Source organism: Rhinolophus sinicus, linkage group LG01, assembly GCF_036562045.2.
Source record: "Rhinolophus sinicus isolate RSC01 linkage group LG01, ASM3656204v1, whole genome shotgun sequence".
In the NCBI taxonomy this organism is placed as follows: domain Eukaryota; kingdom Metazoa; phylum Chordata; class Mammalia; order Chiroptera; family Rhinolophidae; genus Rhinolophus; species Rhinolophus sinicus.
In genome coordinates, this window is record NC_133751.1 from 206,961,657 (window position 1) to 206,983,052 (window position 21,396).

Sequence of the window (21,396 nt, forward strand, 5' to 3'; positions counted from 1 at the left end):
ACCCTCTCCGATGGTCCCATTTTAAGATCATCAGGGAACAGTGAGACATTTGGAAAATGTGTCTGCAGAACTGGTGGAAGAATTACAAGTGTACCCCTGAAAAACTTAAGTGGAAAGAAGGAAGGGTTTGTTCGACACCAGAAAACCTGTGTCCTGTTACACCTGTGCCACTCACCTCAGCGGCTGCTATGTCACCTGAAATACTGACTAAGCATGAGATGTGTAAACCGTGCAACAGTGTTCAAGTGCCAGGTTCACTGGCGCTGGTGGCCCTGGGCCCACGTTTTAAGTGTCCTCAAACAGAATGTGGCAGAACACCCACAAGGTGACAGTTAAATGGAGGCAGCTTTTTTCAACGTGTGTCTTCTAACAGCTAGAACCATGCCACTCTGGTCCTTGTCTTGAGAAAAGATGGGCACTGCAGGTGTTGACGGGAAGCCGAGGGCAGCAGGGCATCGTGAGAGGTGCCCGGTCAGGAGTTCTGGAAAGCTGGATCACAGTCCAGCCTCAGTCGGGTGCATTTGACAGCTGCTCCTGCTCTGCTCCCTGCTCTGTAAAGGGAAGGGTTGAACCACTGGCCTGTGGTCCTGTGCAGCTCTAATGCTTCGCTTCGTGTGTTAGTCTGTTATAGCTCCAGAGGAAGGCAGACTACCCAGCCCTGCCACTTACGGGCTGTGTGACCTTGGGCAAGTTACTTACCCTCTCTGTGTCTTAGCTCCCTCACCTATAAACTGGGGGTGGTGACGGTATCTACTTAATAGAGCTGTTGTGAGGAGAACACATAATGTATCTAAAGCCCTTAGAATAGTTGTAACTGCTACGACTCTCACTCCTGAGCACTCTCTGAACTCCTGCAAGTCTGTGATACATTGTTGTATATTTATCAGAAACTCTGAACAAGGTTTTCTTTCAGCAGCACCCCATGAACCATGTACTCAAAAGGAGCTGCTGGCTTGTCTTCTAATAAAATCTCTGGGTCTGTTGCAGGCGGAGGCCAGGCTGGCGGCGAAGCGTGCGGCCCGCGCTGAGGCCCGCGAGATCAGGATGAAAGAGCTGGAGCGGCAGCAAAAGGAGGTAACACGCGGGTCTGTGCTGCCTCTGTTCACGGGCGTTCTTCCTCGCAGTCGAGTGTGCACACGCAGAGGCACCTGTCCATTTGGCTCTGTTCGTAATCAGAACACACTTGGGCCTCTGACTTTGGTTCAAGGTCAGGCCAGGGCGGGCGCATAGCACGGATGCCAGACGTGCCTGCCCCAGATGCCCAACGAGCATCCTGCACAAAGCCACTTGCCTGCTAGGGCTCCCCGGCCCGGCTGTCTGGCTGGAAGAGGTACTGCCTCTGAACTTCAAGGCCTGACTCCTGAGCGAGAATCCCCATCCTCTGAATTAAAAATGTGAAAAGAGAACAGAGGGTTCGTGTTTTTAAACTAACCAGACAGTTTGGTTTAAACATATTTGCCTGCGGTTTTTATACGTTTTAAAGTTTCATGAAGCCTGGATGCTGCGTGGGATACAGAACGCAGAGTAAACACCATGGATGGAATAGCTAGCAGAGAAATTGCGCCCCATCCCCCTGCCTGCTGTTCCCCAGGAAAATGGGTAGTAATATGTTTACACACCTGTTAATGGTCTTTGCTACTTATTTTCATAATCTTGGGCTGGAGCCAGAAATCACGTGGACAGCTGAGGGCTCTCTAACTGGCAGTTAGAGCAGTGAGCTTTTCTGTGACCTTGAAGTCACCAGGGAATGAAGTGAGTCCCTCTCCAGGGGACCCTGGCCTCCTGTGGGCCACGCCCTGTGCAAGCATCCATGCCAGGTCCCGCTGAAGGCTTTTCTTGTTTGGAAGATTTGAATTTAGTCTGTTGGGGAGAGGCAGCTAGCTGCCTTCCCCAGGACTGGTTTTCAGGCACAGAATCTTGTTTGGTTGGCATAGCGAAATTTGAAAAGTCGGGCCAATGTTTTAAAACTTGTGAGATTTCAGATAGAGATCTGGATTTCCAGTTTCTCTTAAAACTGTTGCAGATTCTGCCACATTCCCAAGATCGCTTTCCCAGCGGGGTGAGGCCACAGCCACCAGCCCCAGTCCCTCTGGGTCCCTCTCTGCCTGAGGAGTTTGCCATTCCCGGTGGAAATGTGTAAGTGTGGAGGGACACAGCCAGATTTGAATTTGGGGAGGAACGTTCTTCCTCATGCTTTGAAGAATGGGTGCAAGACTAGAAACTCAAGCCCAGGACGTTAGTTGGGGAGTCACACCATAGTCCCAATGACGGGAGGCAGGGCCACAGGCAGTCCCCACAGTGATGGGGTGGGGGGACATGGCTGCTGAGGGACAGGCCACACCACGCTCCAGCAATTGTTGAGATATAACCGTGTTTTAGTTATTACTTGTCCTGTGTTTCCCACGTGAATAAAGACTAATTCAAAAGTGAGTCCCCCCCCTCTTTGTTGGAAATACAAATGGAGTTTTAAGCAGACTCTGGTTTTTATGATATTTTGCCGCCAGAGTTAATTTAGTACTTTAATTTTTTGTACTTTTTTACTCTTCATTTATTCAAGGAAGGACAGGGTTAGCATTTTCTCAGTGCCCTCCCCCCAGAATTGCGTTTATCATTTTAGAGTTGGAAATAGATACTCCTGAAGTTCCCTGTTAATTATTCGGACTTTAAAGCTCCCTAAGGCCTGATGATTGACAGAAAGCACCTCCCCACCCCATTGTCTTGGTGAAGGGAGGGATGGCCCCTGATGGGTGCCCCTCTGTGAGCTCAGGGCATGACCCGGTCATTCAAGGAAGCATTTTCAAATGCCAAGACGAGGATTGGGCTGGGGAGAAAAGGGAGCAGATCTCTTTCGCAGATCTTTGTCACAGGGCTGTATAAGGAGCCACCCTCAGAGCCATCAGAGCCCCAGGCTGCGTCTGCACACTCAGACTCAGGGACACACCGCGACCCTTGAAGGCCGCCTAAGGGAAGATTCTTTAGCCTAAGCTGGTTTTTGATAATAGATATTTAATGACAAGTTGCTTTTTCTAACTTCCTGGTGTCGGTGTCGATGTCTCTTGTGAATATTGCTGTTCATTCAGTACATACTTGAAAGCCCACTGTGAGCAAGACACTGCGAGACCCTTCCCCTCTGATTTAGAAACCAGAACGGCTGTAGGGCATTAGGGTGCTTGTGCAGTGGGGAGTGGGCGTTGGGGCGCTCACAGGTGGGCGTTGGGGCGCTCACAGGAGGGCGTTAGGGCGCTCACAGGAGGGCGTTGGGGCGCTCACAGGCGGGCGTTGGGGCGCTCACAGGCGGGCGCTGGGGCGCTCACAGGAGGGCGTTAGGGAGCTCACAGGCGGGCGTTAGGGAGCTCACAGGCGGGTGTTGGGGCGCTCACAGGCGGGCGTTGGGGCGCTCACAGGAGGGCGTTGGGGCGCTCACAGGAGGGCGTTGGGGCGCTCACAGGCGGGCGTTGGGGCGCTCACAGGCGGGCGCTGGGGCGCTCACAGGAGGGCGTTGGGGCGCTCACAGGAGGGCGTTAGGGAGCTCACAGGAGGGCGTTGGGGCGCTCACAGGAGGGCGTTGGGGCGCTCACAGGAGGGCGTTGGGGCGCTCACAGGCGGGCGTTGGGGCGCTCACAGGAGGGCGTTGGGGCGCTCACAGGAGGGCGTTGGGGCGCTCACAGGTGGGCGTTGGGGCGCTCACAGGAGGGCGTTAGGGTGCTCACAGGAGAGCGTTAGGGGACTCAGAGGTGGGCGTTGGGGCGCTCACAGGAGGGCATTAGGGCGCTCAAAGGAGAGCGTTAGGGTGCTCACACCTTGGGCGTTAGGGCGCTCACACCATGGGCCCCATGTCTCAGGACGCATCACCATGTTTGGAGACAGTCGCTTCATTCTCCTGCACCATGAGCCACGCACCCTCCCTCTTAGCGGCTCATCTGGTTTTAATCAGCTTCCCCTGGCTCTCCAACTGCCCCATCTTTTTTCATATTTAAGGTCTCAAAAAAGTTGTTGCTTTGCCCGGTTTTGCCACACTTGATTGAGTTTCAACACAAACTCCTCTCTTCCCGTTTGTAAGAATTTCTGGTGGCCTGTGGCTGTCCCCTCAGCTCTGTTCCAACAGACTCAGAGAAAGATGGCAGGAGGTCCTGCTGGGAGGAGAGGGAGAGAAGCTACCTCTGGTTTTCATGACCCTGTTAGTAATTGTTTATAATTTTTCTCACATTTAAGAGAAAGTTACTTTTGCCAAAAATACAAATGTAAAATTTCTGCAAAATGAAGGCAAAACTGAATTACAAGTACAGAGTATGTACGTACATAGCTACCTTCCACATCAAACATGTAGATAAAATAGATTCTATCCTGAATTATGCACAGAATTGATTTAAATACATACTTGATAACATAAACAGGTTATTGCTTGCAAAGTTCTCTGGCAAAAGTTCTTGATTTAGAAAGTACAAGTTAAGATGCAGCTGGGTGGCCCAGTTGGTTAGAGTGTGAGTTCTCAGCAACAAGGTTGCCGGTTCAATTCCCGCATGGGATGGTGGGCTGCGCCCCCTGCAACTAAGATTGAAAACGGCAACTGGACTTGGAGCTGAGCTGCGCCCTCCACAACTAGATTGAAGGACAGTGACTTGGAGCTGATGGTCCCTGGAGAAACACACTGTTCCCCAATATAAGATAATAATTTTAAAAAGAAAAGAAAGAAAATACAAGTTAAGCGGAATTAAGCCAAGAAACCATCTATTTGAATGGCCTCCTTTAAAAACCAAGCACTGTTTCTCGTTTTGAGTCACAGGAAGTGCTCTTCTGTTTCATTTTAATTCTACATCAGAGTAATCCTGCTTTTCAAGCAGCCAAAATACAACTGCTACCCCAGTGGGAAACTTGAAGTCTTGGCCATTTAGTTTTAGTTGTGTAGAATGTGGGTTTGGAGTTAGGAGGGGAATTCAGCAGCTGTCACCGCCCCTTGCAGCAACCCAGCTGGGCACACTAGGAAGGGGCGCCCCCAGGAGTGACTCTCTCAGGCTGCACAGTAGCCGGTGGTGACACTGGCATTCTTACCCGGGCTGAGCCCTGGTGGAGGCCGGCTCTGTGCAGCGAGCGTGACGTGCCCTCGGGTGTTTGGTGCCTGCTGGGAACCTTGGGCTTTGCAGAGAAGATTTGATTAAAACCTGGGAAATCTGGATCAAAATGCCTCCCTCATACCTACACACGTGTTGTTTGGTTAGTAGACGGTATTAGCGTTTTGAAATTCTTCATTCTAAGGGTATGTTTCACTGTCATAGTAAAGACACTGAAATGGTTCACGGGCATCAGAGTCCTGGGGACTGTCTCACATGTGGATAGTTGGGTGAGTTGGGTCCTCTCCGCGTTCAGGTGCCCAGCTCTCAGACGTGGGACGAAGCTGCCCCGTGTGGGTTTGGGCTGGGCGAGGACCGAGAAGGCAGCCCAGCTTCACCATAAGAAAGCACTTTGGGTGGCATCACCTTCCCTGTCCTGTGCTCACACTCCGTGGGGACAGGCAGTGACACCGTGAAGGCACCTTCTCTGCTGTGCTCCAGCTCCTGCTGCGGTCAGGTAGCAGGCCTGGTGACGAGCCCCACCCTGAGTGAGCAGGTGTGCAGTGACAACCCAGTGTGTGTTCAGAGCAGAGCAGGGAGGGGTGCAGGATGGAGGCCGAACGCCCGATTGTCCCAGGGTTTGTAGCAGTCTGACTAGCCCAGCGGCAGCTCTGACACAGACGACAATTTTGCTCTTGTAAATTTAGGCTCTTTGAAATAGGAGAATAGTGCTATTTAAAGTTTATGTCTGCTTCTTCAAAAAAGAAATTTGAAAGGTTCTAAATAAAATAGGGGAATCTTTTATTAGTAGTCAGAGAGAACTAGGGGGCAGCAGAGGGGACTAGAGGGGCCCCTGGCGCCCCTGACGTGGAGCGGCACTGGGCCTGGGTACTGTCACTTCTGGTCGGTGAGGGGACACATCCGCGTTTTAGTTACAGGTGAGAAGAAGAGACCTTCATAATAGTTTTACTCCCAGCTAAGAAAATGGCCGAGCCAAGATTGAAATCTAGACCTGAAAAAGCTGCAGAGCCTGTGCAGCTTCCCAGTACACGCTCTGCCTCAAAATCAGATGGATAATCAGCGATCAAAACCGAGGGCAGAGTCAGCACGGTAACCGTGGGATTGGAATTGGCGGTGAGTGGCGAGCGTGCTGGCACTCGCCGCCGAGGGGAAGAATGAGCTGCATAATCCTAGTCACTGTACAAGCGGAAGCACACCTTGAAAAACAAGTTTTTTCCTTGGGCTGAACTTGAGACACAGTGTAATCAACACAGAATAGGCAACTGTGTTGGCAAGACTTTCCCAAGGGCACAGAGGCAGTAGCTGTTCAGCTGCTGTGTCTGGTTTGACCCCAGTCCAGTGGGGGTGGGGAGTGTACACGTGGGCACATCTAGCAGAAGAGTGCGGCCTGCTAACGTGCCCTAAGCTTCAGGTCGGGGGTGGGGTGTGCTCTGAGGACTCCGGGAGGTGTGCAGAGACCACCGCCCAGCCCCTCCCCTGCGTGTTATTACAGGAGCTCCCACAGGGCGAGCTCTTACAACCTCCTAGCCGGGGGCACTGGCGTTTTCAGTAGTTGATCAAGTGGGAACGAATGTGCTTTGGAATAGCAGTGTTGCACTAGTAGAGCTGGTTTTTTGGTGTAAAACATGAGAAATAGGACCCTGTCTTCATCGGGTGAGGAGCCACCCACCTCTATACAGGTGTTTCTGAGCAGGGCGAGGGTTTCCTCAGGAGGTGATGCCTGGAGGAGCTGGGGGCTCAGACCAGGAAGCTGGTGACTGTTTGGGGGTTTTCAGAGGTGGGTTTTGGTTGACACCACATGGGTCCTCCAAGGGGAGCACGGAACGTGCACAGAGAGGTGAGCAGAAACACCAGTGTCTGAAGAACACAGACCTGTCATCAGAAGACTTGGGGCCTGTGAACTGGTTGTAGGTTGGCCTAACCGCCCAGGCCGGCCCCCGCCACCTGCAGGGCCCACCCTCCCTCCGTAGGGGTTCCTGTTACCAGTGCAGAGGGTGGACTCCACTAAGTCAGTGGTGCTTTGGGAGCTGTTTAAAAGGATGGTGAGGATTCATTAAGGAAGGAGAGTGTGCAGGGATATTTAAGGGAACGTATTACTGCATATGAGAACCTGCACCACAGTAGAAACACGTGGTGATGGCACGACCAGGTGACGCGCTGGTCAGGGTGCATCTCTCGTTGCTGCTGACCAGATACACAGTTTGTTGGAGGTCCAGCGTTTTGTACAGTTGTGGTGTTGAATATATTCACCTGTGCTCACCCACGGACGACGAGAAACACCACGTCTCTAATCTCACATGTTTGGCGGTGCCTTGGACGATGTCGCCTCAGTGCTTTGGTGAATGAATGAATGAGTGAACAAATGAATGAAGCAGGTATCTCAGTCTTACCTGCAAAATGAGGAGAAATCTCTGAAGCAAGCTGCTATGTCCAAGTATGATGATAAGGTTTTTTTCTTAAAAAAATGCTTGTTACATTGTAGTGACCACTCTGTTTAGCTGGAATTTTTTCTGGTATTCTGTTTAAATCCTCAGGAGACAGAACATGAAATCATCCTCCTTTGCTGTTTGTGAATGTGACCAGTTGACTTTCCAATTAAGTTTCTATACTTCTTTTGTTACACTTTTATCGCTGTGAAAAGACATTTTAAATTGAAGATGAACTCCCTTTTCGTGTTCATGGTAACGGGTCATACAGACTTCTGCATTGGAAACAGCAGGACTCTTGTGGAGCACATTTGCCCATGTTTCACCAGTGTCTCTGAAACAGTGTCAAATAAGTTACGGAGTTACTTTGTAAGTAACGAAGTAACAAGTTATGTAAGTTACGAAGAGACAAAAGTTTATTTATTTGTATTTTACCAATTCAGTTTTTTTCCAATATGGGTTTCCTTCATATTTCTATGTACTTAACATAACTTTTCTCTCTATGTTTCTACTCCTTTAATTGGATTTTATATCTCTTTTTCTGTTTCTTTTGCTCTTCTTTAGATCTATCAGGTTCAAAAGGTAGGCTCTTTCTTCTTTATTTCTAATTTGCATGTACTAGATTTTAATGCAAAGGGCCTGGTCACCTTTCAGAAATAACGCCAGTCACTGAAAATGCATGGAAGCTCTTACTGCTTCTTCTGCTGTTTTGTTTATGAATTGACGTAAACAGAATGCTTAAGTCCCCACTTCTATCTCTGCTGAACGCACCTGTCCATCAGACACACTTCTGTGTACTGAATGCGTACAGACACAATTCTGTGTTCTGATCTCCGTTTTTCTCAAGAAATTAGAAAATTGTTTCTTTGAGGGGAAAGAATTAATTCTAAGAGGAAATTAAATCAAATTTCAAAATTTTGGAAAATGTTTGAAATCAGCTATTTAAAGAGAAAGATTATTCTTCCATATGATTTTATTAGAAAACTTTTCAAATATCAGTGCAAATTACCATACAGTAAGAGACTGTTACATACTAGTAAAACACCAGACTGAAAAAGAAAATGATGATATAACAATACAATCCCATAGCTTACAATAAACCTGCCTCCTCCCCCTAATATTCAGAGTGCTAACGTGCATCTGTTTTCTAGTATTTTGTAGAAGCAGTTGAGGTTCAGAAATAAATACACTGAGCAGGCCAGACACAGAAAATAGAAGCAACCCAGTCAGTGATTCCTATTCAGCAATAATGAAGCAAGAAGGAGTGAGCAGTACCTGAGCGTTTATAGACTATACACAGTGAATCTTTCCCTTAAATGACTTTAGTCTGTTATGACACCTATCATAGTTTCTTTTCTAAAATTTATTTAGTTTCTAGATAAAGAACAACAATGTTGTTCAGTGTTCTTTTAGAGCTAAGGAAAAAATCAAAATAAAGAAACTTAATTTCAGAGGTTAGAACACGCGGCCCTTTAAACACACTATAGGTAAATTTAAAATTCTGCCTTTGAATTCTTTTACTAGTTACAGACCTGAGTTGTTTTTCCTTCCTGCCACCCCTCTGCCCACCATCTGCCTCACTACTATCCCGAAGCGTGTAAAGAAATCAGTTAGGTAGGCACCAGAATCTATTCGTACTTTGCTAATTTTGCAGGGATCATGCACTGAAATGTGTACTGAAGCTAGAGCCCACTCACACTGTCAGAGTCTCGGTAGGAATGGAGCAGGTCAGCGTTAAGGCTGGGCTTGGGAACCCTTGCTGTAACTGACAGAGCCGGGTATTATTGTCCAAATGCTGCACAAGAGAGAGTACTCTGTCTGGATATTTCCACTCTGACTCATTCATTTCTTACCAGATTACTGTTACTTTGTTTTTACTAAGTCACCAAAGATAAACTGTTAGAACTCTGTCAGAATGGTAACTTGCATACAAAGTAAAACTAATCCTCAGTGGCAAAGCAGATACCCATTTTTATAATAAGGATGGGTCCAGGGTCAGGGAAACCTTTCCTTGTCACTAAGATTTGTGACAAGGAAAACAAGGCAGTAAACGTTCTCTCCCAGCCCACTGGCTGTTTTGTGTGCTGGTTTCTCATCTGTTGAATCAAAGCTATTTCTGAAAGTCAAGTACCTTTTGCATTAGTCTGGCTCTGCCCCCTCCCCCGAACCCCCCTGCATGACTCACCACTAATCATAGTAGTTTACCTTTGAAATACTGTGTGCTTTTTGGAGTGTGCTGTGCTGGCCTGCTGGTAATATCGGAACTGCTGGTTAACTGCACTTGTGTGTAGGCTCTTCTCCCTCCGTGGACCAACATGGAAATGTGCCTAGAGTTACAGCAGCTGGCTGTAAGGCCACCCGTGAACTCGGTGGAAGATTTTGAATACCGGTTCTTATTTTTATCACGAAAAGAGCAATGGGTAATCGCAGTATTTGATAGGGGTATAAGATTGGCAAAAAGGAGAATATGAACATAGAAAAGCCAATAATGGAGACTTCTTTTGGAATTTAAACAATTTTTTGTGACTGTATATAGGCCCTCATCCTTTTTTAAACCACACTTTCTTTCTAACTTTGTAATTACGCTGTGAGATAAAGGAGGGTTGATGGCATCAAATTTTGCATATCTGGAATTTGACAGTGAGAGGGGCTAACATTAATTGAATGCAAAATAGCTTTATGCTGTTGCATTTCCCTTAAATTGATGTTAAAACATGACTGGGCAGGGTTTACTTTTATTTGCTTTCTCAATTTATATTCTAAGGAAAGTACCTTTCAGAAAAATATTGGCTCATATACTTTTGATACAATAGGTCTGTATTGGTTGAATTTTTAAAACATTATTAAACTCTCCCTCCTCACTTTTCCTCTTCCAATTTTCTACTTACACCATCTCTAAAAGAAGGGGCAAGACCATCAGAGCCAGACTTTAAATCTGGCCACCCTTCAAAATAAACGGAGACTAAACCAAACATAGCGTCAGCGTGTTTTGGTCGTGGTAAGACAATTTCCAAAATTGTCTTGGACTTCCAGCATCCAGTTTTTTTCCTTCTGATTATAAGGTTTTACTGTGTAAAGAAGGAAATCACATCTGTTAGATGATATGGAGGTTTGGTTGGTTGTTCCTTGATTTTCTTCCTGGAAATTGAGAGGTAAGTGAAGAGAAAAGCCCAAACCCCATTATTTGAGCTATACCTGGGTTCCCACCTGACTCTGGAATTAACTGTATTTAGTAACAGTAATAGCCATTCTGAATCTGCTCGTCTCATTCTGAATTGGACCATTGTGGATCGGACGAGTCAGGTAAAGGCATGGAGGCATTAGCTAAAGAAAAACGCAGAGTGTAGCTTATGGACTTAATTTTTTCCCTTCAAAGACCTCTGTGTAGGCCACTCGGTCGCCCTTCCCTCAGTGGCTATAAAGACATCCAAAGTTTGTCAAGTCTCCTGGACCTAAATTTAGCACCGATATCAGATAGCTGGAGCAAGTGCCCCAGAAATCCAGGGGTGATCACAGTTGCTCCCCGTTTCCTCTAGGTTTTCTCATTCCTTTTGCAGTGACACGGGAGTGACTCCCAGCTTGTGCTTCCCCTGCACAGGGTCCATTCCTGTCATGTGCTTGCTGGAGCCATGAGCTGCTTTGCAGAGGGCTCGAAATGCCACCGGGCTGTGTAAATGCCTGGTCTCTACGGAGGCCACCCCTCGCCCATGAGTGCTTTGTCCTGGGCTCCCTGGGCTTGCCCAGGAGGGAGCGGGATGGGCAGGGTCTGTCTTCCCAGGCTCCCGCCTGGGGGGCACTGACCCTGCAGGGCCCCGAGCTGTTGCTACTGCTTTGTCTTGGCGTGTCACCCTCTCCGTGTGGCTTGGGCAGCAGCTTGGAAATGCATGTCAGAACAGTTCCTTATTACATTTCACTTGTTGCCTAATTTTCTTTCCCTTCTGTCTATAGAAATATTATGGGCTGGACACAAAATGGGGTGACATCGAGCAGTGGATGGTAGGCCTTGAATATGATTGTAAGATACGTCCATGGTTTATAATTGGATTCTTACACAGTTTCATTACACAGATAGATTCCTGCTGCACCATAATTTAATCCCAAGAGGTTCCTTCCGGGATTTGTGCATCTGGCCTGGTTGGTTACTTCCCGCGTGAGGCCTGGTGGGACCGGCCCTGGCCAGGCGTTGGGTCTGGTCTGCTCAGTAGCAGCTGACTCCTGGAGTCTCCAGGCAGCTGTTTGTGGAGGTCTCTGACCTCCTGGGGTGGGGCACTGTCCGCTAGAGACACGTGGCTGGGGCATGTGTCTCCAGCACGAGAACTTCCGTTGCCAGCCCATCTCACCAGAGGTCACACACTGCATTTCCTTCATTCACGATCACAGCCACCTGCCCGGTCACCCTCCTGCTGACCTTTATCCACCTTCACCTTTGGGTGCCCCCCTCCCCACCCCCTGCCCCCCACCCCGTCTGCTGTGCCCACAGAAACCATTGTCTTTGGGTGAGAAAACTCCTTCTCACCATTTTCCCAGAACAGCTTCTCTGTCTTCCTAAGTCAGCAGAGAGCTGGCTCGTCCCTAATGATACGCCGTCCTCACGACCCCCCCGGAGGAGATGGTGCCTGTGACATGAGGCTCCGAAGGGGCAGCGTTCTGCTTGCTGCCCACGGTCCAGAGAACATGTCTTCGCTTCCTCTCTCGTTAATTCATGTACCTGCGTGCACTCTACGTCTTCCTGTCCCTGTCCCTGGCCTCCTGGCCATCACACCTTTAGCATTTGAGAACCTGGCCGATATGGAAATGTCTGTCCTATTATAATAAATGCCCCTTATACATAAAATAAGCCCTTATACAGGAAATATGAAATGACCTCCTCACGTCTTACCCGTGTAAAATATCAAAGACAAGAGTTCTGCGAATACAAAGAGCACACATTCCTCCCCCTAAACCATGATTAACCTCAACTTTCACTCTGTGTAAACCATCATTTTAGGCTTACATGGCACAGGCAAATGTAGTTTTTATCACCTCTTAAGACGCAGTTAAAAGGTGCGTCATTGTTTTCTGTACCACCAAGAAAGGCAAAAACTGCCAGTTAGAACTGTGGGCAGTTCTGATTATAAGGTGTACCCCAGCCTCAGCGATGTCCAGATGTGAAAAACTGGGGGCATCTCAGAATGCACGGAATACAGCGGGGAGCGTGCCGTCCCGTTGGACCTTCTGATTCACGAGGAGAAAAGGGTTCTGAATGTAAGAAAAACAAAAGGCGTAGATTTAAATGGACCAGACTACAGCGCTTAGGAAAAATTTAAGACTCAGCTTCTCCTCCAACACACACTTGCTTTTAAAGGCAGAATGAAATATGCTGACTATTTGTGTGCTTCAATACCCCCCTTTAGAAGAAAACATTTCTCCCCAGTGACGTAAGTGAAGGCTTTACGCAGAGGCAAAGAAAATACTTGTTTGACATTTACATTAGAAATGTTTCTGTGGCGTGAGGCCGCGGGACTGCCTGAGGTGTGTCTGTTGTCTAACCTTCCACACTGTTTTCTCCATTCTTTGGTAGGAAGACAGTGAGCGCTACTCCCGTAGAGCGAGGAGAAACACGTCGGTTAGTACGCGTTCATTCTGATCGAAATCTAAGTTGTATTTTTAGTGGTTGAAATAGAGATATGATATATGCATGGATATCTTAGTGATGTTAATTAAAGACATTAACTAAAACTGACATTAGTACCTAAACAAAGACTATGAACTCGGCTTTTAACATTTTGACCTAACTTGGCTGGGGGGGAGAGTGTTTGAGGAATTTCGGGGTATTCATATATTCCTGATAGTTTTCGTGCTTTTTTTTGCTGTCAAATGCCCATGAATACTTCGCAGAGCAATGTGCATCGAGGGTGTGTATCAGCTGTTGAATGAAACTAATTGAAAGCCGTATTATCCAGAAACACCCTCCGTCAACAGAGATGCACAGACACAGCTCCTCGGCCAGGACCTCGGCTCAGGTCCACTGAGACTTTTTCCGAGGCTCCCGAGGGGCCCCACGGCTGTCGGTTTCTCTCTGTGTTACATTGTCGCTTCACACTTGTTTCATCCTTTCTCTCACTAGGCTTCTGATGAAGACGAGCGCATGTCAGTGGGTAGTCGTGGAAGCCTGAGGGTCAGTAACCTGCGTGGTCCGGTTGATGGTCCGAGTGCTTTGCTCTTTCATCCCTGCATTCGTCCTTCTTCTTCGTTGTCCCTGGAGTCTTGGGGTCAATATCTAACTGACATAATGCTCGTTTAAAATCTAATCAGTGGTGGGCTGTTTCCTTGTTGTTGTAGACAGAGAATGAATAAGCTATGCACTTCTGCTGTGTCTTTCTCCCAAGAGGGGAAGTCGTAATTTTTTTTATGTATTTGTCCACATCACAAAACGGCCACCCCTTGACTGAGGCGTGAGGAAGGAGAGTGTAAAGGCACATTCTGCCAGTCACGTCCTACTTCACACACTCCTCAATCGAATTTGAATCTCAGGGAAAATAACCATAAGTTAAAATAATTACCATCCAGCAGTGTTTTGCGTAGTTTCTCAAAGGCTGCCGTGGGCTGCCGGGTGGAAAATCGGAGCGGATTGGATCTGTAAGGTCTGTGCCTGCTCCCCTTCAGGAAACCTTCCTGTCTTCCACTTGGTGAAATCTCTTCATCAGTGTCAGGTTAATGGTTCATAAGCCCAAATACATGTTTCTCCTTAAACAGTCCCAAAATATTAACAAGTAGCTTTGAAAAAATGTGTGCTTTGAGCAGGGAGGTAGGGAAACTGTCTGTAAGTCAGTAAATGAATCTGGGCATGACAGTTTAGTTTGCCTTCTGGTTACAAGTCTGTGTCACTGCTGGTAATAATTAGGCCTCAAGGCAGCCACCACATTTTACTTAATGACCCCACAGAGCAGGAGGTTTGTTTTCATCACAGTGACAATTAAATCATAAACCACTCCTAGACTTCTTGTTCAGTGTGCTTTCATGTGGCCGTTTGTAACAATAAACCCTGAAGGTGATACTCTGGTGTGCTGTTGGGCGACTGTTATCATGGTCCTTGCACTGCCAAAGGCAGATCCACAGTGACTTTGCCAGAAAGCTCCGAAGTCAGCTCAAGAGATCCCTTGGCCCTATGGCTGTCAAGTCCTCACCGTTTCAAGCCAGAGAAAGGAAGATTTACGTAACCAAAAACATTAGACATGCCACACTCACTTTGCAGAATCCGAGGTAAGACCCAGAAATCGAGCTGTCGCGTACGTAGGCCCAGGAGAAGGTTGAGTATTTTGTAGAGGAGGAAATAAAATTGCTCAGACTGCTTCAGATTTTAGAAATTACAGCAACATTTGCCATGGAGGTTTTATTTAATGTATTGGATTTTATGCTGGCTATTGTTCTAATGTAATTCCTTTTGCAAATACACATGAGATTTAGTTAAGATTTTAAATATTGCCTGTTTTGTTTTTGCTGTGATTTACTTAGGTTTTTGACTGATTTTGGCAACTCTCTTTTCTGTTGTTTTCCTCTTCCATCCTTACTTTGACAGTCGCAGCCTGACTTGCAGTCTGGCGGTCCCTGTGCCTGGGTGAGATGGTTGGACAGACGTGCAGTGTGTTCCTAACGTGTTGTGTGACAGATAATAACCAGCGGTGTTTCAATTAATCCCATTGTCTAAAAATCCAACGACATCTTTGTCTGAAAGACACATGCCACACACCAGTCTTTACCTGGAGACTGAGGGCCAGAGGGAGGTGAGCCCACCAGCGTGAGTGGTCTTCTCCCACAGCCTCCTGGGCACAGCTCTGAGCCGCCTGGTCGGGCTCTGGAGCCCAGACATGGGTGCTGCCCCCGCCCCCGTGGGGTCTTTGAATACCAGCTGTTGGCCCCACACTGAGCCAGCAGCATGGAAGCCAAGGAGGGAAAAGGTGTTGTCTTATTTTCAAGGCACTCAAACCAGATCCAGAATTCCCCAATTCTCCATTTCTTTTAAGACGTTCGAGTCATTTTATCTGATGGAAAACCCATTATTTTCTAATCCGTATCCGTTTAAATTAAACGTCCCGCCTGATTCTTTTGCCACAAAGTGCCGTTTGAAAGAGACCTCAGTTCCAGAAGCAAGACGGAGGTTTTCGATTCAAATTCGGAATTTCCCGTCTCCCATGTGCCAGGAGAGTTTCTGCCCCTCGTGCCAGGCGAAGGCCTGACATGTACATGGCACTAAACAGAAGAAAGATTTCACCTCAGCAGAAAGGACCCTCGGCACAGGGGGGTCTGGCACTGAAGCCATCGCAGCACACTTCTTCACTTAAAGAACTTTTCTAAAAGCGTTTTGTGCTTCATTCCTTCCATCCCATTTCAAAATTACGTAGCAATTTCCTGTTTTTTAAATGGATTTTTACCTTTGGGGGAAAATGGTCAGTGCCATGCACCTGCATGGCCACCGTGGTCCTGAGCCTCCTGGTGGCCCTGCTGTCCCCATGTGGGGGCAGGAGATGGAGGGTGGAGCGAACTGCCAAGGACAGGGCGTCCCAGCCCTGTGTGGCCTAAGCCACCAGGAGGGGGTCCTGGGGGACAGGTCATTACACGCAGAAAGAGCACTTCCACAGTGGCTCTGGCGGGCGAGGGCACTTCTGCGACAGTCATTGTAGCAACTCTCCCGTTCTCTAAGCAATTAAATGCATTAGCAACATGTTTCTAGATCATTAGCCTTTTCATTTTAAACTCACAGTGAAATTATATTTAAGGGCCAGTCTCTGGTGGAAAGAACGTACGTGTGAGCAGTAATAGGGACACTTTTTGTATTTCACTTTGATGTTCAGCTTTCATTCTGTTTTAAAACTAAAGGAGGGCATCAAGTATTGCCCGTACACATTTTGCTTTTGCCGTTCTTATTTTGTCTCCCATCTCTGATGCCCTGGCAGGTGAGCTGTCTTTTGACTCAGTAGAAAACTAATCTCACGCTATTAATCAGAAACGCTAACAGTTGCCTTCTGCATGGTCACGTGTGAAGTTTGTTGGTGCTCTGCTAGTGCTGCACGGTGGTGGTTCGCAGTCGGACCAGTCGCAGCTCACCCCTGTAATCTCTGGTTTTGACAGGATGTTTATTCTTGTACCTTATTTATCCTCTTTTAGAAAATGCTGATTTGTGAACCAATGCCCTTTTTATTTTGGTTTCTCTGGTCGCAGTGCTTTTTGGTGTTGCTATGTGTAAGATTCACTTGGGGAACTCGTTAAAGTGTCTATTTCTTGGCCCTTAGGGAGCTTGTTAAAATGCATGTTCCCGGATGTTCTGATTCCTTAGGTTAGGTGACCGTGACGCAGGTGGTTTGCCCAGTAAGGAGTGTTGAAACCAAATTCTGCAGAGCAAAGCTGGTTGAATGTCAGAGACCTGACTTAAGATAAAGTTGCTATGCGGTTCTATGGACTTTTTATTCTGCTGTTACAGTTAATTTTCAACTCTCCTGACCCTATCCTGCCACATAAAACAGCTCCAGCCATTTAAATACAACCCCTAAAAACCATCCAAGAGAAGAAAGCTGGTTATTTCTTTAAGAAGGTCAAAGTACTTCTCACAGTGGAGAGGTTGCTGAGATCCTACAGCTTTGGGAATACGTTCTAGGAATATATTCCCCAGGACAGAATGCCATGCCAGCAGAAAAGGGTGGATGTTCCCCAAAGCCTTGGAAGTAAGAGTTTTTCCTGCGTTTTGATGGATGACCAGAAGAGAAATGGTGATCAGTGAGAGAGGGTATTCACTTCCCAACATTCACCCGCCCTCTGCTCTATGCTGCAGGCCAAGTTAGAAACAAGAAGCCAGAAGGAAGGTTTGTCTCAAGCAGACTGAGCTTCATCAGCAACAGTGGAAATCCAGGGGGTTGTCTGTGGGACACGTTTTTACTCCTCATTCAGTAGAACAAAGTCATCTCATCTTGACTGATGATGTTAGCCTTCACCATTGTATTCTCTCCAGAAACTAGTTCTTAAATAGATATCAAGAGAAATAATCTTGTCAGTCAAGAGAATTCCTGCCAATCTCCAAAGGGTTTATTTGCTGTTAACTTTATTTCAGAAATGTTGTCATGTTCCTTGTAGAGTTTTCAAGTTGAATGCGGAGGGATTTCTTTGGTTTAATTTAGAAACTTCAAGTTAGTTTGTTTTTTGACTTGCAGTAAATACGTACTTTCATAGTCAAGATGTCATGCTCCTGGATTTATAATCTGCCTGGAAAGTTATTTATTTATTCTGCATTGATGTTATGGCTGCAAAATATGTGCTAACCAGTCTCCCCTCCTCATTTTCATCAGATGTGGTCCTCACAGTGGCCTGGCAGAGTGTGTATTCCCGTGCATTTGCACAGCCGAGGAAGTGGGGGTTCCAGCAGATTAAATAACTTGCTGAAATAAAGGTCACATGACAAAGCTTATGTTTGGACTTTGGACTCGTATCCACGACCCCTGGCATCTCTTTCCATTTTTACCAGTTGTGTGGAGTGCCCCGCCTTTGTCTGCCACGCGAGCTGGTTGTGTTTTCGTTGCTTGACAGCTCTTCTCATAATCAGAAATGTCCTTATGGACGAATTAGAAGCCATGCTTTGAGTCAGGGGGTGTTGGGCTGACAGTAGAGACGAGAAGGGAGTCAGGCACACATTGAACTTAATCATTCTGTTCTTTCTGGAGGATGAAGTATGAAATCATGAAATATGTCCTCAGAGTTCATTTTGAAAAATAAAGGAGCGTGACCGGGTGAATGAAAAACTAACAATGAGGCTCTATCCCACTGTTTTTCCATGATGAGCCTTTATATTTAACTGTTGATTGAATAGAAGCTGTTTCTGAATTTTCCAAATGCAGCTTCATCCTTGGCCATAATTGTCAAGGACTCACCCTCAACCAAGAACTGAAAACTGACTGACTCGGGGGAAACCATTACCCCCAACCTGCCACTCATGCTTCTCGCAAGCTGGGATTTCCACAGCACAACCCGCCAAAAACTGGAAACGAGGAAACTGCCCAGGAACACAGCTGCTCCCCGGTCCCTAGGAGAGACTTTGGCCTTAAGTCCTGGGGTGCCCTGTAGTTACAAGTCACGCTGAGTGGGCTCATTCCATTCACCTAACCGTGCTGTTCCCCCAAGTTGTAGTGGTGAAGATAGGAAGCATTGGGGGAGCATGCGAGGATCCGTGTTACCCTGGGCGCCCTCATTCAGCCACTCCACTAAGAAAGCACTGTCTGTACCTGGCTGATTCTTTCTTGCTGGTCTCTGTACCCGTGTCTTCGTTTGTACGCTGATGCCAGTTTTTCTTCTTTTCGTCCTTGAAACAGACAAACGGTTATGATGCAGAGTTATATGGATCCCAGCCCCTGAATAGAAGATCTGGCAGGGTTAGTACAGTAAATTTGCATGCCGCTGCCTTCAAACAGGTTGCTCCAAACTTTTTAAAAATATTGCTTGATTTCGCTTCTTTGCATTTTTTCCCATGTAATAGGGGGGTCTCTTTTTTTTCCCCCTAGCGCATGATAGAATAAAAGCTGATGTTTTTCAACTAGTAACCATTCTGAGAATGTTAGCATTCTAATCTTCTGAGTATTAGTGTAAGAGATTCATATTGATAAGTATCGCTAAGTGTAAAACGATCTACAATTAAAGAGTAGCTCTTTCGTTATTTTGTTGCCGTAGGTGTATGTGTATATTAAGTATGTGTATATTAAGTATGTTCAGCTTCCACATATACTGAAATTCAGCATTTCCAGTCTTTCTACCTCTTCCGTTTGTCATTTTAAAGACACTTCCCAGAGCCTGTGTTTCCTAAATGTCAGTGTCGGAATGCTCACGGTTCAGGGGTGGGAGACAGAGAGGAACGGAGTCACCCTGTATAGTGGGAGACAGGACGACAGGGGCCCATGAAAGGAGCGTGGGAGACGAGCAGGGGAAGGAAGGACTTTGGGTTTATCAAGGGGGTCTTTGGGGATTTCAAAAGGTTACACTGGATCCATTGAAATTAATTTGCATGACCTGCTGCAGATCTGTTACACATTAAGTTATCTACAATCTTTCTGTACTTACATTTGCTTCGTTTTTTCTTATAGTAACAAATTTTACTAGTTGTGCAAAATAGTATTTCTTTGAATTTATCTTATATTAAAATACATATACACTTAAATTATATCTTCGGGTTTCAAAAGGGTACCCCACCTTAGCTTTCTGAAACTGGCTGATCAGGTTTCTTCCCCCAGCCCCTCTTAGGGATTGCATACACTCCGTTTTGTGTAAGCTTTCCTCATTCCAGGCTAAGAAGACCCTACCCGTGTAAAGGCTCTGTCTTCTCATTTACGTTGCTTTTTGCACTGACGTCCCTTGGACTTTCTCCAGTTCTGTTATGTATTTCTAGAAGCTTCTGACCATTCCAGGGACAGAAGCAAGCACCACACCGTTCCGTCCTGCGGGCTGTGTCGTGCTGGCTTTATGGGACAAGAGCCACGATGTTCTCTGATGGAGCCAGACAGCTTGTCGGGTTATACTGACAAGGTCGCAACTTTTCACCCAAATGCATTACTTCACTATACTTGATCCCAAGTAGGATAGTTTAGAGTTGGAAGTTACTTGAGAAGCTGTCTAGTCCAACTTCTGCCCAGAATTACATTTTCCTCTAGAATATCCCAAACGTGTAGTTACCAACATTTTGTTAGACATGACGTCAGCCTCTGTGTTCTACTTATAGCCATATATTTTAATCTCTGACTTTCACGTTCAAACAGTAAAAGTGTGGTTTGTGTTTTAGTTAAAATGTAAATAATGCCGCTACAAATCAGATACAAAAGAACTTGTTTATAAAATGGTTCACCACAGAGTGAAATTGGATATAGAATTGTTTTAATAAATAAGACACATAATGATCGAAGAACCAAATAACCTACACCTAAGGCAGCAGCAGATATAGGACGATCCAGGAGCAGAAAACCCCAGGAACAGTGTGAGGATGAGCTTAGACAAAAGGGAGGGTGGGCACAGTAAGCTTTCCAGATGTTGGGGATACCAGTCGCGGGAAGGGACAGAATGGCCAGGCTGACAATGCGAGTTCGGAAATACCATTTACCCTATGAGGGAACTTGGGCTCCGCAGGAAGACTTGACCAGTCACCATCTCATGACTTCACCGGTAGTGTTCACACTTGCCTCCCCATCCACATTCTGGCTTGGATCTGATCTTTTTAGAGTATATATCCAAGAAACCATAGAGCCCATAAAGTCGGCTGCTGTGTGTCCAACAGACAGTGGTTCTCAGCTGGAAAACAGGGTGCAGGGGATTCTCACAGCCTCCCCTCACCTGCCCGGAGCTTCAGAGATGAGCTTTAGCCCTCAGGTGTGCTCTGGCTTAAAGGAGGATTGGAAATTTCACCGTAAGTGGAATTTTAGTTAGCTACAAAGGTATGTAATACTGAAAGTCCAGACTAGGAGGTTATAGACGGTCCATTATGAGTTGTGGTAATTACAAATAATACTAGAGATGGGAAGTTGTGAAAACAGTAAGAGTTCAGCGTTAAGCCACACCACTGAGACGATGAATACTGCTGAGAACCTCGAGTTGTTAAGTTTGTGCTGTAACAGAGGGTCTGGATTCTTGGGCATTCCTGGAGGACTAATACTGGTTTGGTTGTGTAATTTTATGTTTGCCTTTGAGCGGGACAGGTGGTGTTTGGGGGACAGTAAGGACATGCAAGTCACTTAACAGTGTCTTCTTTGGTGCCCAGAATTCCAGCTGCAGCGGTGACGGCAGATCCAGTACTTTGTCACCATCCAGAGAGAAGTTGGTTGGTTTCCATTTAAATCTTTCCCACCCTCTCTTCAGAAATGACAGGTTTTGTAGCATGCAACCCTGTGTGTGTGAATTTG

The 21,396-nt window shown here is 46.7% G+C and overlaps 1 protein-coding gene across 50 annotated transcripts in view; it reads left to right on the forward strand.

Moving 5' to 3' along the window:
• LRRFIP1 (LRR binding FLII interacting protein 1) overlaps positions 1–21,396 on the forward strand; it is an 83,340-nt gene that overhangs the window by 20,421 nt on the left and 41,523 nt on the right. For 19 of the 50 annotated variants that reach the window (XM_074315673.1, XM_019740908.2, XM_019740907.2 and 16 more), the window contains exons 2-9: positions 988–1,074; positions 8,060–8,077; positions 11,444–11,491; positions 13,056–13,100; positions 13,602–13,652; positions 15,054–15,092; positions 18,829–18,888; positions 21,255–21,314. In XM_074315673.1, coding sequence (XP_074171774.1) covers positions 1,045–1,074; positions 8,060–8,077; positions 11,444–11,491; positions 13,056–13,100; positions 13,602–13,652; positions 15,054–15,092; positions 18,829–18,888; positions 21,255–21,314 — 351 coding nt within the window. In that variant the 5' untranslated portion in view covers positions 988–1,044. The remainder of the gene's footprint in view (positions 1–987; positions 1,075–8,059; positions 8,078–11,443; positions 11,492–13,055; positions 13,101–13,601; positions 13,653–15,053; positions 15,093–18,828; positions 18,889–21,254; positions 21,315–21,396) is intronic. The other 31 variants (XM_019740895.2, XM_019740898.2, XM_019740901.2 and 28 more) reach the window with 9 other exon arrangements.